At 42.1% G+C, this 17,877-nt stretch overlaps 1 protein-coding gene across 2 annotated transcripts in view; it reads right to left on the bottom strand.

Annotated features, from left to right (window-relative positions):
• Positions 1-11,168: 11,168 nt before the first annotated feature.
• Positions 11,169-17,877, bottom strand: part of PLAGL1 (PLAG1 like zinc finger 1) — a 44,238-nt gene continuing 37,529 nt past the window's right edge. For both annotated transcript variants that reach the window (XM_084202008.1, XM_084202009.1), the window contains exons 6-8: positions 15,724-15,843; positions 13,724-14,220; positions 11,169-13,358 (exon numbers count right to left, since the gene is read on the bottom strand). In XM_084202008.1, the coding sequence (XP_084058134.1) occupies positions 12,083-13,358; positions 13,724-14,220; positions 15,724-15,843 (1,893 nt within the window). In that variant the 3' untranslated portion in view covers positions 11,169-12,082. The remainder of the gene's footprint in view (positions 13,359-13,723; positions 14,221-15,723; positions 15,844-17,877) is intronic.

The raw sequence follows: 17,877 nt of genomic DNA, 5'->3' as shown, positions 1-17,877 counted from the left end.
CCATATGAAGTCCTTCATCCAGTAACACTATTGTTTCCTCCAAGGACAAAGCCTGGATGTTGTGGATGAGTGTCACATATGTGCTTGACTGGGTGCCAAATTCTTTCTTCCCCCTCCCTGTGCTGCTGGTGTTGGCAATATGAAGAGCCAAATCAGTAGATATCATGCCTGCCCTGAGCACATAATTGTCTCTGCTCTTCAAGTAAATGTTCAAATATATTTTTTAAAGACAATGTGAATCTCTAATAGATTTCTCTTCACCTAAATATGAAAGAGTGTGATTCAGTGATCCATGAATGCCCAAGGCTGAACCTGAGAGCTTCCCTTTCACAGATGAAGTTGCAGAGATTCACTGCCATTTTACTGAAGGATTTAAGAGTGTGTTTGAGCTAAACTTATTTACCAGAGATGGAGGAAAAAGATGCTTAAGCTCTTACTGGAACAAGTCATTTTGCTAAGGAGGAGGTGTGTACACATGGACATGCACAGATATTATTTTATCCAGAGATGCCAATTCACTACTGATTTGGTCGACTGCTGTTGTAAAATATCCTTGTTGTGGAAAGAAAGAGAAGTGCACAAAGGTTTAAAGTTAAAAGAATGTGAAAGGGAGAAGGGAAGATGTCTTTTCTAATAATGTCTTTTCTGATTCTTCCTAGGTGCTCTTAGGTCTGTCATGAGCATGGTATTTTGTTGGAGTGCATTGGTTTTTTTATCCTTCTTCTGGTGCTGTCAATAGACAGTGAAGGGCTGAACCAGCTTCCCTATGCCTTTCAAAAAATGCAAATTTATTTTTGTTTCTAATGTTTTCTTTTTCCCTCAAAAAAAAAAAAAAAAAAAAAAAAAAGAACCCTTGCTCTAAGATATTTCTGTCCCTTGCAAGAGGGAAGAGGGAAGTGTAGTTTGTGCCTTCTCCTGTTTCCATTACAGAAACAGCCAGGGAAGAAATCTAACTGGAAGCAGTCTTATGAGTATTTTCTTAAGACTATTCAATCAGCCAAACAGGTCACAAAAGCTGTGAAGGATGGCCACCTTTTTCCACCTTCTCCCCCGCCAAGCACCAATCCAGATTTATGGTCTGCTTTCTTATTGTGGTTCTTGTATTGATCTTTGATAAGGCAGTGACATCTTATTAACCACAGATGGGATTCAGTTTTACAACCCTGGCACAATAGAATGTGAACATTAATTCCCTCCATAGACTCTGATTTTCAGCTCTGTTTTTTGACTTGAATTGAGTAGGAATGCAAGGCAGAGGCAATGGAAGAGGCAGAGGAAGAGAAAACTAACCATATGTCTTAAACTTAAAGTCAGTAAATCTGGGGTCTGTTATTAACACTCAGGAGGAGAGTCAGGATAGCTGTACTGTCCTATAACAGAGGGTGAAATACATCCTCTCTCCATTCAAAACAAGTAGTGTACACAGGCTTCCCCGCTCCCGCAGGGTGCCTTTTCCACTGTCCCCTTCTTCAGCCAGCTTTGCAGACAGGGAAAAGCATTTAGAAAAGGACAGGTCTGGTTTACTACTTAATACACCAAGTTCAGCCTCTGCACAGAGCTCCCTGTGTTAAAAACTACAGCTCCAAAAAGATGCACACACAGACAATATCTCATGATAGTGTGACTTATGTGGGAGCAATCTTGAAAAGGGTGTCAGAAGCATCCTGCCTGCCTTAGGAAGGCAGAGGGCAGAAGGGAGAAGGGGGCTCTTTGGGCTCCCTTCCTGAGCAGGAATTCATGACTGATAGCCAAAGCAGCTGCCATGATTCCAGCCTCTCCTCTCCTAGCTGACAGCAATGCAATATAAGCAGCAGGACATATCTTCCTTCCTTGATTGGGGTCAAGCTCCTCTCTGAATTTCCACTGCTGAGTACTTTAATGACTCTTATTCCTGGTCTTACTTTACTAACTCTAAGAGCAGACCCTCCCTTTCCTTCTCCCTCTTGGAGGAAACCAAGCTGTGCAAGAGCAGCAGTAGTTGTGGAGAAAGGAATTGGAGAATTGCTTTTTAGGAAGGACAAATTGCTGAGAGGTGGGGGTGTATATCCTATACTACAGGACTGTATATCCTGTACTACAGGACTGGTGAGAAAGTACATGTATTGTGGGAAGGAAAGAAAGATTTTGATTTTGTCTCCTCCAAACAGAGCCCAAAATTCCCCATTCTCCCCTGAAGTTCCAGGTGTCCGAAGCCAGGTATCTGCCCTGTCTCATCCTCCTCTCCTGTGTGCTTAGAATCATTTTGCCCATGCTACTGGTCTGGAGCAGGCTTTTGGTGGCTGCTTGGGCCATATTTTCAGTACTGTTACTGAGAGAAATAATTTATAAACATGCTGTATCTTTATATTAAGGTAAGGACACTTGGGCTGCTTTTGGAAAAGGTGCTGGACATGGAGGAAGGGTCTGAGAACATCAAGGGCAGTGTGGTGGCTGAATGTGAATGTGACTGCAGTGATCCTGAACGCTGATTGTTCATTGCAATGAATTGGATTGTACTAGCCATAACAGTTGCTGAAGAGCTTTTAGCAGAATCAGGACAGCAATACTGTCAAAAGAGATTTTAGAAAGCACCCCTTCGTGTTCTTCACAATGCTGCTTCACACCCAGAAACCTGGATGTGCCTCAGCTGACAGGGCACAACTGCTTCAGCAGTGTTTTGCTAAACCACAGAATCAATTAGGTTGGAAAAAAACCCTGAGGTCATAGATTCCAACCTCTGACCAAATGTCCTTGTCACTGCCCACCTGGACAGTCACTGGTGTGTAGTAATCTGTGTGCTGAATTATTCCAGAGAGTCTCCTGGTAATATCCCTTAGCCAGGCTCCACAGCAAGGAGCAGACTTCCAAGGTATGAGTCTGGTTCACTTACAGGACACTCAGTTCCCCTCAGAAGCAAGGCACCCACAGCATCCACCCTTCTTTTGTTACCTGGAGTTGTTGTCCCTCTGGCTGACTGCACTGATCTGGTACACCCCCAGACAGAGCTGCTTCTCCACTGTCATCTCCCTGACCCTCGGCATCCAAGGCTTCACACCTGTCCTGTAAGGGCCCCTGGGAAGGCAAGGGAAGCCAACAGGGAATTCTTCTGCCTCCCTGAGCAGGGATCTTTTTCCATTTCCCTGCTTTTAAATCTCCTTCTTCAGCTTGATGGCAAGAGAGGCAGAGCTCCTCAGACTCCTGCTGATCTTCCATCCACTGCATTTCTCTCTGGGATGGAAGGGTGCAATTCTATGAGTCTACATCTCTTTTGCACTCTCTGATACTTCTCAGCCTCCCCACCTCCTCTTTAAGCTCTGCCACAGGCTGAGCAGGTCATCCACCTGTTCACAGTGCAATGCAGGCACCTTTCCCACTTTCTCCAGCACTTAACACTGGGCTCAGACACTCTCCAGAGGTCTGGATATTCACACACTTCTTGAGGAGCTCTGCTCAGACTAGTTAATTGTGGGGTTGGGAAGGGGTAGGACTTAGACAAAGATAGTAAAATCTGCTTTTATGAATCCCCAGGATTTATTCCTGAAAACAACTACTGTTTGCAGGGTTAATAGCATAAGCATGCATTTTAAGTGTCCCAAGTTTTTCTGGAGGAAGGTTTTGTAGTTCTGCTAAGTTTGTGCTTTGGAAGCTGATGGGAATTCACCATGGGCACCTGCTGGTGGGGCCAGGTGTTGAAGTGCAACTTGAGTGCTCCAGAAAAGCAGGGGAATTCTTCTCCTGTAGTGTATCAGCTGTGACACAAGCTGCTCCTTTCTTTCTGTCAGACTGTATTCCATTATGCTCTCCAAGGTTTGCTGAGGCTCCACGACACAGGGACATGGAGTTTAGAGGAAAGCAAGCCGTCGGTCATGCTGCAAACTCCACCAGACAGGCTTTGGTAAGCAAACACAGTCACACTTGTCTTGTCCTGGAAGTAGATTTGCTAAATTGTCATTTGTGGGCCAGTAAAGACCTATATTAATATAAGAATTGAGATTCCGGGGAAGCTGATAAACTCCTATAACAAAACACATGCTGAATATCATCTGGGACTTGCCCATAACTGGAGCTCTTTTTCTGATTAAAAAAGTGACAGAATATGACAGTACAAAAAACTTGGGACAACAACTTCTTCAGACTCTTCTGCAGTTATATTCCTGGGTAACAGCTGTAGAGAATCAGAAACCTGGCAGCTTTTGCAGTGCTTTGAGAAAGCTCTTCCTGTTATTTAGGGCTCCCTGCTGTTGGAAGGCTTGCTATTCCCTGGTCACTAGACACAAGACCAAAGGCAGAGCCCCTTGGGGGAATCAGAAAAGTAGAGCTAACCATCAGTGTCTTGAATTGAGATCCTGTTTTGTTATAGAAAAGACAATATAAAGAAAGGAGAATATAAACAGTTCCTTATGGGGATTTTGTTTACTTTTTAAAAATATGTTGAAAAATCTTATTACTCTTTCACCTATTCAGAGCAGGAAAATGGCTTGCAAATGTGAGAGGGTGGACCTTTGGCCTGCTCCTTCCTAGCACTGCTTCCACAGCAATTTGGAGAGATTTCACTAGGGTCTATAAGCTCGGTGCTAGAGTTGAGTGATGATTGTGCATCTTGTTTTACTAGGACAAGCAACCATTGACTGGGAGAAAATCTCCAACATTAACACCTGCTGTGTTAGCACTTCTGGAGAGACTACTAGGAGTGAAACATAAGCCAGGCAAAAAGTTCATTTAGTCATATTATGTGTTTCTTATAACAAGCCCTGGGGTATTTGAGGTGGGGGAGGCATTTTTTAAAGTAGATCCTAGGCTTTGGAATCCTGTTTTCTGATAGAATAATGTAGAATTATAAAGTTTGACTTTTTTTGCTGGGCTTTTTTTTGCAAGTCTTGAGATGAAATCCTGAACTTATTTCAGCACAACACTTGCTATAACTAAGAAAGGACAAAAATTTCCAAGGGGATGTTGTTGGTAGTGAATGGCTTTCCTGGTCATTGTCTTGATCCCTTGTGTGGACTGTATGCAGAGAGATTTTCATTTGGGTCCTCAAGAGGGATCTCAGGAGTTAGAGGTCGTCAAACAGAAGTGTCTATATAGTCAGACCTAAAATACAGAGTCTGGCTTTGAGGTTCTTTTTGCCCATAAAGAACTCCAAAACCTTTGCTCTTCAACTCTGAGATTTATTCCATCCTTTTTACCTTAAGTCCATTTAGATGAGGTACAAAGCTTTGTGTGTTTTTTTTTCCAAATGCCCTTGATGATTCAGCTTTAAAATTAACATAACCACTTCCCTAAAATAGTTCCCTCTAAGCAGGATACCACATACTATGTTTTCTAGAAACATTGCTACTGGTAATCATGACCTGTTATCAGTCAATGTTTAGAAGATTTTTAAAAAAGTTATTTTAAAGGTTATTTGTAGTATAACCTGTGAGTTATAATACACACTGCTCCTTGTATCAGTATCTTTGATCCCTGCATTTTTGAGGTTTGAGAATTTATATAGATTATCATGTTTTATGTCAAGTAAATTTCAAAAATAATGATCTGCAGAGACCTCTTCAGAAACATCGAAGAAAACACGAAAATCTACATGTGTATCTGCTGGGAAAAGATCCTCAGGAAAGTCTGGGTAAGAAATTATCATTAATTTTTATTTCAATATTATTATGTAAAAAGAACTTGTTTGCTTTGGTTATATAGAATATCCTGTTGCAGTGTTTGCAGTATGAGCTCCTTTGTATTAATTGAAGTAATGAGTTTCACTGAAACCTGTTGCAGAGCTCCTCAGGGCCCCAGTGTAGGCTGCTGAGAGTACTAATTTTGGTGTTGAATGTTCTTTGATTTGGATCAGCCCCATTCCAAGTAGGCAGTGACTGTGCTCTGCTGTACCATACATCTCGAGAGGATTAGCTGCTCAGCAGTGCAAACCTCTCCAGCAGATCTTGTGCTTCCATCATCCAAGTGTGGAAGATGCAAGCATTCATTTCAGTAACAACTATGTCAGGATGACACTGTGGAGGTTCTTCCTTCTCCTTGATGTTCTCTTTCCCAGACCATGATGTTTGGTGCTCCTGCTCCTCAGCCCATGCAGTCACTGGGGTTCCCGTCTCTGGACATGCCAAGCCATGTCAGAGCAGCAAGAAGCCCTTCCAGCCCTTGTTTAAGGTGGTTGTGGTGCTGTTGCTCAAGAGGATGGCTCAGATGGTCAGCATCTTGCACCCCTCTGAAATGTATACAACTGCAGAGCAAGAGTCCTTAGCAGGAAATATGGCCAAGAATGATTCCCTGTAGCTGGCAAGATATTTTGAGCCTGGGAGAGAAGCTTGTGAGAGTCCTTGGAACATGGCATGAAAGGAATGTGCACAAAGCAGTCAGTTGCAGAGACTCACAGTCAGAGTTGCTGCAGGCTCCTCTGTGTGCAGTTTTACTGTCCTTGGCTGCTGCTGGTCAGTGGCTGGATCCCTCGGCTGTGGGGAAGCCCGCAATGGGCAGGGCAGTGTCCAGCCCGCAGTGCCATTATCAGCTCTACCCGCATCCTTGACTTTGCCAGCTACAGGAAAACTGCTCTCAGTACCCTGTGGTGCCCCCTGTGTCACCTGGGACCATGTTAGCAGCATAGTAACTCCTCTGGCTATCACACAGGGTCTTGCAGCCCAAAACAGGGATCTATTGACACCATCATCATTCTCAAGGTTTAGCCACTGAATTCTGAAAAATGGGGCTCGACACCTCCTTTCCCTAGGGATAGTGGCTAGTCCAGGTATCACTGGGGTTGTAGTTGCAGAGGCCTGGGACAGCCACTGCCCCCAGTGGGTCCCTGGGACAGACATCCACACTCACATCTGAAATAGAGAACAGTGGAACTGTGAAAAAGACTGCTCTAGGTGAGCTTGCAGGGGCTGGCTGTTGGCAACTGCTGCTGCATTTCCTGTAAAACTCGAGCTTCGCCAAGTGCTTTACAGAACACTTTGGGCAGGTGACAAATCAGTTTCAGAGCTACCCACGAGCCTTTTTTAGCTGAGACAGGAAGTGTGAGAAACTGGCTTTGAGTGGTGCAAATAAATGGTCTCATCCCTAAAGTGCCTGGAAATGGTTTCCAGGATGAGGTGCTCCATCACCTTCCCACGAATACAGGTTTAATCTTCTTGGAGAAAAGAGAGTAAAATATAAAAGCTCTTTCTATAATAAGAAATAGCAAGTGTATGGCTTGTTGCTGCTTCCAGACCACAAGTGGAGAACAGAAAATAAGAGTGACGGGTCGGCAAGGATGCGTTAAGGCTTTCTGCTGACACATTATGGAAGATTGTAAGCAACGCAATTTTTCAGCACCACTTCCCCCTGAAACGCTACAGCTACCAATAAAATAATCAAACTGCAACTCATTGGCTCAGGTTTAGTTGGGGCTTTTTCTCTCTAGGCTACAAATCTTATTATGCTATCCTGTTTAAAGTTGTGAGATTATTTGCATCCGCTGCCAAGATTTAATTAAATGATTGCCTAGAGGGGTGGACATTACCAGCAGTTCATCAATGGTTTTTACAAAATGTAGGAAGATGCAGTACCATGTGATTTTCTTTTTCTTTGCCCTAATGCTTTGATATATTTAACAAGACAAGTGGACATTGTGGAACTTCATGTGAATATTTAATAGAATCTTCCAGTAAACAATAAATGATAGTGATTGATACATGACAAATGGCCATGTGTGCTGTGCATCTCTTCAAAACACTTTGAGTTCAGACTAAAACCAAATCTCATTCTTGCATTAAACACTTCAATTGCTTTTAAAAATTCACCAACAAAACAGAAATGTGGTAGAGGTATATCCCTTCTTATTTTTTTTGGTCACTTGATCCACTGTCAGCCTTGGATCACCCTCTATAAACTTTCCGTGATGTAACAAGTAGGGGCTTTTTAGCCCAATAATTCTCAGCAAGGCTTTCAATTAAAATTCATAAGGGATTTTCTTACCTATTAAATGCTCATGAAGTAAATGAAGATGAAAAGTAGCTGGACATGGCAGTAATAAATACCATATTTTAAACAGTTTTTAATTAAACTACTAGACTCTAGCTAATAATGATTAGATGGATACAGAAAAGATGACACTGAAGCAACTGTAACTCCTAGAGCTAGAAAAAGCAGGCATGACAGTAGCCCCAGTATATAAAGCAGGGCTTTCTTTCAGTCCAGGAAGAAGAGGGAAAAAACCCCAAACCCATTCCAAACTATACTGTGCAATGTTACCACGGTTGCTTTCTTTAACAACCAAATAAATGAATCTTCAAATTTAGAGCAAGTTTTACTGTATTTGCTGTTGTGTGTGTGTCCCCATTATTTTCTGTGTATAGAAATGTCAGATTTCACAGCATAGTTTCCGGTATCTTACAAAAAGACATATAAGTGTAGGAATGGTGTACTGAGGAAAAGCATTTTAAACATTCCACTAGAAATGAACAAATCATTAATATATGGAATGTACCACCCCAGTTCAGACTGGCTATGAAAAGTTTTCGGAAACTAACACCAACCCATTGACTAAGAAAATGGAAAGTTCCAACAGGAAAAGTTGGCAAATAAAACTGAAGGAAAAAGAAATGAACTTGGTTTCTGATAGAGGATGGGAACTTAGCAATGGATCTACTTATGATTACATAGAGGATGCAGGCTTTTATTCCATGTAGTATAATTTTAGCTTCTTGACATTATTTCAGCAGGTTCAGGTCTTTTTTTCTTCTTTCATAAAAAGAATATTTTTTTTATGAGACCAAATGTTTACTAACTTTTGTTCTTTTACAGTATGATTTGATTATAGTAATTCTGTTGTTTATTCACCACATACTGCTCTGCTTCTACAGGTTTTCAAGCAGAGTTCAGATAAAAGAGTATTTTGATCTCTATTTGAATGTGAGGTAAAACACCCTAGGATCTCCCAGACCTCTTACCTGCAGTGCCATGGCCATGGCAGCTCTCTGCCCTTACATCCACTTCTCACCTTCGGAGGAGGAATGGGCTGTGCCAGAGAGGGAGGACTGGTCAGTGCTTGGGCTGCTGCCCTCCTCCACCATACCCACAGGGGATGTGGGGCTGCGTCTCCCCACACTGGTGCTGTCACTGAGCCTGAGCCAAAGGCAGTGCCACCAGAGACAGGTCCTGCAGCTTGAGCCTCAGCTACTGATGGCCTCTGAGAAATGCTCACAGAGGTCTGCCTAACAAACACATTCAGAAAGTCCAGTCCTGCTTACAGTATTAGCTGACTCGGGGGTATCTCACATTTCTTGAGTTGCAAGAATTTTAAAACAAAACCTTTTTTTTTGACAACATAACTTTGAAATAGCTTGCCTTTCTTTGTCATGGGACATCATCAGCTTCTGCTACATTTATGATGTCAAGAATATGGAAAAGAAAATTGAATAGGCTGATGGGTTTAAGCAAATTACACATTTAAGGGTTTGCTTCTGTGCTTTACTTGCAGACACCATCGCTGTGTGCTTTTAAAGTATTTTAAAATGTATCAAAATGGTTATTTTCTTTTTACTTGAATGAGACAGTCTTTAGTTATATATGCATTGGTAAGAAATGTTTACCATCTTTCCATATTTTGGAAGAGGCTGAGATCAGGCAGCAGCATCTCTCTTGGCATCCCAGAGCTCAGGTACCGTGCTCAAGGGCTGAAAGGTGAGCTGAAAGAAGGTGCTCAGTGTCTGCACAATGTTTGCTTCTTAACATCACATTTAAATTCAAGGACAAGTATTTAGGTAATTACTGACACCTCTTATAAAAGCACAAACCAAAATGACAAAATGTGTATGATCAGGCAGTGCTACAAATTTTTTTCATAGCAAAGAATTTTTTGCTGTAATTTAGTTTTTGGGGGTTTTTTACAAGTACATAAGCTTGCTTGAAGCCAAGTGAATTCAATTTGCACAAACAAGGGAAAAAATACAGTTAAGTGAATATACACACACAAACCTTTCCAAGTCCAGATGGAAATACAAGCCTACCTGTAGAATGTGCATGTAACACTGTTTGCAACCTTTTCCCTATTCTGGAACTCATAATTTAAATAACTACTCACTGGACATGACTGTGCAGCACCTGTTTGCCTCCTGCTGTTGTCATTATAGGAATGACCTTAAAATTCCTTTTGGTTTGTCTTATACCAAAAACTTTCAAAACAAAAAATACCCCTCAGCACTGCATCTGCAGAACATACTCTTTCATGAGCTGCAATAAGACAATCCTTAATCCAAGTACCAATCAACTTGTAAGAATATTCAATGACATTGTACAACTACAATGATCTGTAGCCCAGTAACAGCAAAACAGCAATAATTTAAGAATTATTTGTTATTTGAAGCTCTCCGGAAATATTCCTGTGATTAACGAGGGAGAGGAGAACATGCTTGCTCCATGTAATATTAGTAATGGCCATGGGCTACTATGAACTCTCTTTGGATTTAATGGAAGAGTAGTTCTTGGGGTTTGAGGATTTATTCCGATTCAGAAATTCCGTGTCTGTTTAGATGAAACAGAAGCCATCAGTAACTGTAATTAGAAATGTTACTAAACATTAGTAACACTTAGCCATCCACTAAAACCATGATTTTTTTTTTTTGTAACTATGTGTTAGGCAACAAACTAAATTGTGAAGAGTTTGTTTCTTTGTTTAATAATGTCATCTACTGAACAATGTGATCTTACAATTTCTGCTTGTTCATGCATCAGGTACTGTCACACCATGCATGCACAGGACTGTCACGCCAACCCACTGTCCACAGGAGCTGTTCATGGACAATTTACCCCAGGAAACAACCAGAAGTCCCCATGGTTCCAGTCTGCAAGAAACAAAGGCTGAAATCCAACTGCAGCAGTCCCGATGTTTCTGAGCAGAGCCCCCATGAGTAGAATGGCTTCAGCCATTATCACACCAGCTAATTCCAGCTGACACTCCTAAGGCAGGTACAGAACCTGGTTTAGAACAGGGCCCAGGGCCAGCTCAGCACCACAGCCCCTCTGTGCATGGACCTGCCCCTGGATCCACAGGGTCCCACTTGGGTGCAGGCTCCCCTGGGCCAGGGCTGGATTTCTGTGAAAGCCCGTATTTTCACATGGTTGCAGTTATTAATCATTTCCCAGACTAAACAATGGCCATTTTTATCAACAAAAGGTGAATAAAGGCCCCTTAGGTAGGATGCATTATTTTTTATTAAGTGTTGAATAAATCAAGCTGTTGACCCAATGAGATACCATAAGCTCAAATTTAAGCAAATGCTCAAATGTTTTACTAGAAAGAGAGAAAGAGAGAGAGAGAAGTGTCTGATGTCTTGACAGATCCAGCACTAAATGAAAATTAATGTTTCGTTCTAACTTGAGACAATTCACTTCCCATTCTGAGAACTGCATGTATCCAAGACTGCAGTTCTTACACAGTCACTCAGAAGTGGTAGTTATTTCCAGCCCTAGGAAAAAGGCACACAGCTGAACTGCCTGCCAGAAAATAAAATCTAGTTTTAACATAATCATAATAGTGGTGAACTTCATTGAAGAAACTGAAACAAGGATGTAAGATTTACTCTTTGAATGATTCTGATTTAAATTAAGGATTAATAAAGTTCATTAATTAAGTGCTTAACAGAAATCTATCTGATGCTGATAAATCGTGTGTTACATTTGCGATGTGTAGAAATTTGCCGTGATTTATGGCTCATTAAATTGATTTCTTTGTGATTTCTCCCCTCTTCCCATTCACCCTAACCATATTTCTCCTATTGCAGCAGCCTTAGTTTTATTGTGCCTGTTATGATACTTTGCTGTCACTGAAGATAGTTATTCAGTTGTTTGCATGAAAAGAAACAAAAATATAGAGGGAACTGAGGGAAATATGTTAGTTCTACTGTTGTCATATGCTAAAAAACTAACAGTATGAAAAATAGAGCTTCTTGTTTATTAACATCCTGAATTTAACTACCATGTTCATAACATGCTTTGAAAACATCTGGGGCAGTTTTTCTTCAAGACAAAACAAAAACACCCCGGTCCTAACAGATTTAAGTAAGAAGCACAGTCTTAAAAAAACAAAAAAAAGGAAAAAACCCACACAGGATGATGGTTACTTGAAGGCATGGTGAAAGTGAGGCAATGTTACAGAATTTGTAGTGGGTGGAAAGGAGCGAGGAAGATGATGCAGCTGGTTTATGGCCATCCCACCAGCTGCTAGCTGAAGACCTTGCTGTTGGCCAAGGCCATTCAGCCTGTGTGATGGTTCCTCTGAGCCAAATGCCATTGTGATGTCCCCAGTAGTGTTCTGGTTGTCACCTGGCGGGAGCTGCCAGAAGCCCATCACATGAGTGAGATCCATGAAAGGCAGGCTCGCAGTTTCAGCTGCTGCCTCTGTCTCTTTGTGCACTGGGTACTTGTTAGTATCCCCTACAGGCCCTGAGGAAGCTTCTTCCATACTGATTTTGTGGAGAGACTGAGGTTCTGGTAATGGCAGGTCCTCGAGAAGATGCACATTGTAACCTTTAACATCCACTTTTATCGGTAGATTCTTGAGGGATCCTGCAGCAAATGAGGTAGAACTAAGGTCATATTTGTTAGGCTGATGAAGGTTCAGGTTGATAGGGACAGCTGCTGAACATGGTGTGGGAGGGACAGCCGGGAGGCTGTCTGCACAGCCCATCCTTTGCAAGTGAGGAGAAGACTCAAGAGGAAGAGCAGTTTGTAAGCTTGACTGGGAATGAAGATGTGAACAGTTGTATTCCTCTGTTTCTGAACTATTCACAATCCCATTCGGCACAGGGACCCTTTCAGGAAGAGGGGACAGCATGCTGGCATCTTCCTTCAGTCTATATGAGAAGAGCTGGTCAAGGAGACCCACTGAGTCCCCATTCTGCAACCTGCTCTTCAGCAGCTCTTGCGGATGAGTCTTCCTAGTATGGCGCGTCAAGTGGTCCTTCCGCCCAAACCTCTGGGCACAGAACTGGCACAGGAAGTCTTTGCAGCCCGTGTGAACCACCATGTGGCGTCGCACGTCTTTGCGGGTATAGAAGTGACGCTCACAGTGGTCACACTTGTGTTTCTTTTCCTTCATGTTGCCAGCTGGCTTCCCTGCATGGCTCTTGAGGTGTTCCAGCAGAACCTCAGTACCACCAAACTCTTGGGCGCACACCCTGCAGGTGAGGTCCCCGCTGGTGGCAGCATGAAGAGCCAAGTGCCTCTTATAGCCTAGCTTGGTGTTGTACTTCTTGCCACACTCTTCACACTTGAAGGCCATCTTGTTGGGGTCATGAGTCTGAAGGTGATTCTTTAGATGGTCTTTCCTGTGAAAGGTCTTTTCACAGTAGCCACACTGGTGAGATTTCTGTGGAGAATGAGTGGCTGAGTGCCTAAGAGAAAAAAAAAACCAACACACACACAAAGTTATTTGTGCTCACATTTATTCTAGTACATTTACTCCAGCAGCCTCAAAACTTGAAAACACCGGAATTCTTGAAGGAAGGCATTCTCACCACTTCTCAGGTTATTAGTAAAAGCCTACATTTTGAGGGGGAGGAGGGAGGTGTTAATCATAAGCTTAAAACTGCTCAACATCATCTTTTTCAGTAGCCACCATAATTAAGGGAGACTAGTTTTCTCCAATTCCATCAAAAATAGTAATAATAAAAACTGTCACTAGAACACCCCAAAGGAAAAAGATATCTTTTTTCCCCCCCACACCCTCAGTAGAAAAGGAATGCCTTCAGAGCTGTACCTGAGCAGTTTATATTTGGAAATGAAGGCTTTTGTGCATCCGTGCTGTGAACACTTGTAGGGACGCTCCCCTTTGTGCGCATACGTGTGGACCGTGAGCTTGTCAATGGAATCAAATATCTTCCCGCAGAGCCGGCAGGGATAACTATCTGGCTGCTTCACTTCTTTTCCCTTCAGCAGTGAAGACCGACCATTTCTCCATTTAGGTAAAAACCTTACAAGAGCACCACAAGTGCTTCCTGAGCTGGCACAGCTGAACTTTGCAGCAGAGGAACAGGAAATGGTCCCAAAGCATTGAGTAATGCTTTTGCCTAATGATGCTCCTCTCAGTTTCCCTTTGAGTTTGTTTTTTGCTTTTACAGGTCCCAATTTATTTGGTGGTCTGAACCTCGTAGGAAGGACTCGGTCTTTATGGATGCACTGGTGAGATTCCAGCAGAGCAAAAGTTGCAAAAGTGCTTCCACAGCTGGAGCATATCCAAGAGTCTACAGGCTCTTTCTGCAATGAGAACAGAGACAGGTCTTTCTTACTAAACATTCTAAGGAAGGGTCATATTCTTCTCACTCATCTTCTCCTGTGCTTTTCTAAGACCCATCATTGTCTCTGGTGATATTTACTTCCATGTGCTACCACCTAGTTGTTCAGCTGGCAATAGGTTGTGTCTAGAAGTAAAAAGTCAAAGGTAGGGTAAGCCTGGCTAAGTACTGGTTTATATGTCTTTGTCCTGAGTCCTTCACCTTTATTTATCTGTGCTTACTGAATTTCAAAGTCTCTACTTTTGTTGCATTTATGAAATTACTCATAAACAGTTGTAAGTTGTACTTTTATCCTTGGACTGACATAGCTTATCTGCTATTCCAGCCACACAAAAATGGGATGGGTTTCTGTACAAAAATACAGATTTCTTTGTGTCTTGGGCTGACTCCATGCTTTACCACACAGCAATGATCAATGACTCCAGGAGAGACTTCCTCACTTAGCTTGACATTTGGCATTAGACTTCCATTAACTGGATAAGAAACACTTAGGTTTAGGGATCTCAAGCCTATCCTGACTTAAAGCCTTTTTTTTTTAAGACAGTGTATTATTTGGAAGTATTACTTCCATGGAAATAAGAGCTCTACTAGATTCAGTTGAATTCACTTTAAATACTGATATTATAAAAATTCAGATGAAAAACAATTACCAAAAAACTGCCATCACTGATGAAGTATACTTCCAATTAATGCATGACCATGTACCTCCTCAACTTCATCTACCTTTTATGTAAGTTTTTCATAAACTGTCCTTCTTTTCCCTTGCTCTTGAGCTAGTTTGCTCTGGAGAGCATGGTGAGGCTGTATCCAATCCACCTTAATTTCCAAACTGAGCTCTCCTCTCTGCTAAGACTCATGCCTGATGCTGTGACTCTCCCTCACCTTCCTTCTGGGGAATATCCTGAAGGCCTCACCTCACAAGCCTTCTTGGAACATGAATTCCTGGTTCATTTGTATTCCTGGTTCATTTGTTTCACATTCTTTCTAGATTAAGTATTGATTTTCACAGCCATGTTTTCAACACTTAACAAACTTCTCCTATCAGTTTAAGGATTTCTGCTACAATACAGAGAGGAAGGTATTTGAATTAGCAGAGAAGGGTTACTGAACAGGAAAGACTGAAATAATTAGTGGGTACTCCGGCCAATCAGTCAGAGCAAAGGAAGGGAAAATGGTGAAAAAAGTCTGAGGCTTGACAGCCTGGTTATCCCAAAATTAGTGCCCAGCTTAAGTCTCTCCAATACATCAAGTGGTGCCACTTCTGACTATATCTGATGGCTCCACTGGATTACAAACACAAAACAGGAAGAACAGCCTTTCTCTGGGTAGCTGCTTGGCTAAAATTGCTAAAAGTACTCTGTGGCCTACACTTATATTACTAGAGTCATATAAACAGAGAAAATACATAAAGAAACCATAATTTACTATGTCTACTGATGGCTTCAATGCAGAATAGGGTACTTACTGCTACTGGGGGCAAAGGAGAGACATCTGATTCTTCTTTAATGAAGACTGCAGAAGCTTCCATAAATTTGGCATAATCGGCAGCATACCATACTTTCAATTCTGTGTGGGGTTCAATTGGCTGTGAATGGAAAAAACCAGCACATGTTTACTTGTGTCAATTTTCCTAAACCAAACAATAAGAAAAATAGGAGGGGCAGGGGTGTGCAGTGTTTCGTCCTTATCCAAACTGCATTTTTGTCTCTGTTTAAATTATTGGCAACTTAGTTTCAAGATTCAAGCACTTTTTGAGCACTGCTGCCTGCTTTCTTGATTGACACTTTCTGTTTCTAAAAGTGGAATTGTGTATGCACTGAGATTTGGGGCAGGGGTGCTCTGTAGCAGGAGGGATGCCTCAATGCTCATAACCTTTGCTCAGTGAGATGTATTTGTCTGTGATGTTCAGACATCCATCAGTCTTTCCAAGCAATATCTCATGCCCATTCCTTGATGTCTGGAAGCCCACTGGACACAACACTTAACTCCAGGGTACAGGAAAAGGAAAAATGCCTTGTGAATGCACAAGATCTTGGATGCTTCCTGGATATGTCACACTGAGCATGGGTGCAGAGCTGATCAATATGTGGACTGCAAGGCAAATTGGCACCTTCCCCAGGCTGGCTCTAATGTGTCAGGCTTGCTATGAGCGTGCTTTACTGTAACTCTGCCCTCCTTCCACTGAAGCCTTCCCCCACAGGATTAAGGGAGCCCATAATCTGCAGTCTCCCATCCAGTCATGCTTGCCCAAATCTCTCCTTGGACTGGACTATGACCTCTTCTGACAAATACTTTCAGTCAATTATATAGCAAAGAGAAAAGGAGAGGCGTGATGTTGTGATTACACTCACTGGCTAAAGATCTATTGGTTTTTTAAATGCAAAGGAGAAATATAAATCATGACCCCAAAGTTTAGTTGACTCCCTGACCCTGCACACAATTTTCTTCAGCTACAATAAAAACCAACATTGCTGCAACAGGGGTAGAGCCAAACTACACTGTACTTGTAGTTTTATTTTAACTAAGATAAACTTGTGCCACCAAAAAAAAAAAAAAAAAAAGCAAACTAGCCCAGAAAGAGCGCAGCTGAGTCTTATTCCAGGAAATGTGACATCATAAAATCCACTTATTTTGTAATACTGGTGTGGGATAAGCATGGTAGGGAAAAGACAATGTAGATTATGAATGCAGACAGGTGAGGGGTTAATTGTGAGGGGTTTAATGCTGAAAACTGAATTTTGTACTCCCAGACACAAGCCTGCCTGCTAACTACAACCCCTGTGGGTTGGGTGTACATTTTGATAACACCTGGCCTAAACAGAAATGGTCTGTCCAGAATTCTCCAATCAATTAAGAACATGAGGCAGAGCCATTAAGTAGGAAGCTCATCATGCATTGTGAGACAAAAGTGTCTGGGAGCTTGGCCTGTGACAGCTGAGACTGATACCCACAAAAAACTGCACAGCATGATGCTGTCTCTACTTCCTACCCAGCATTCCTAGACCAGCAGCCATCCCCTTTATGGGAAGCTGAGAGCTGGTCAATGTGACTTTGAAGGGAGAGCAACTGCATCAGTGTGTGAAACAGTCAAGTAATTCAAAAGCTCTAATCTCAGTAAAACTTAAATATTGGTAAGAAACATTAAACATCGGTATCCAAATCCACTACAAGTTATCTTACTCTGTGCCACCAATGACAGCAAGAGAACTGCAGTGCACACATGAAACTCTCCTGGGATCAGACCAACAGCAACCATGGAGGATTTTTATTTCCTCAGAGTTCTATACCTTTTAAAGCACTTATTTCTAAGGATTTCAGTGATTAGGTCAGAAAGTAAACTAATGGTGGTGTCAGGATGCCACTTCCACATCTGCTTTAGTAGCGGTAGTTTCATGTCACTGAAATCTCATTTCTTTGTACAAATGGTGGGAAAAGGAGCCAATCCTACTCCTATCTTAATACACTTTACTAAAAATGTCTTGAGAGAGTATCTTCAGAATCAGCCCTAGGCCAGCCTCAGAGCATGACCAGCAGGGTGTGCCTCAGTGTAGCACAAGGCATCCATTGACCAGGACAGAATCTGCAGGATGCCACAGCACCCTGAATGATACTGGGACTT

The sequence above is a fragment of the Fringilla coelebs genome (genome assembly GCF_963513975.1).
Source record: "Fringilla coelebs genome assembly, chromosome: 3".
NCBI classification, from domain to species: domain Eukaryota; kingdom Metazoa; phylum Chordata; class Aves; order Passeriformes; family Fringillidae; genus Fringilla; species Fringilla coelebs.
The sequence above is the reverse complement of the archived record's forward strand: the minus strand, read 5'-3'. Positions and strand labels throughout refer to the sequence as shown.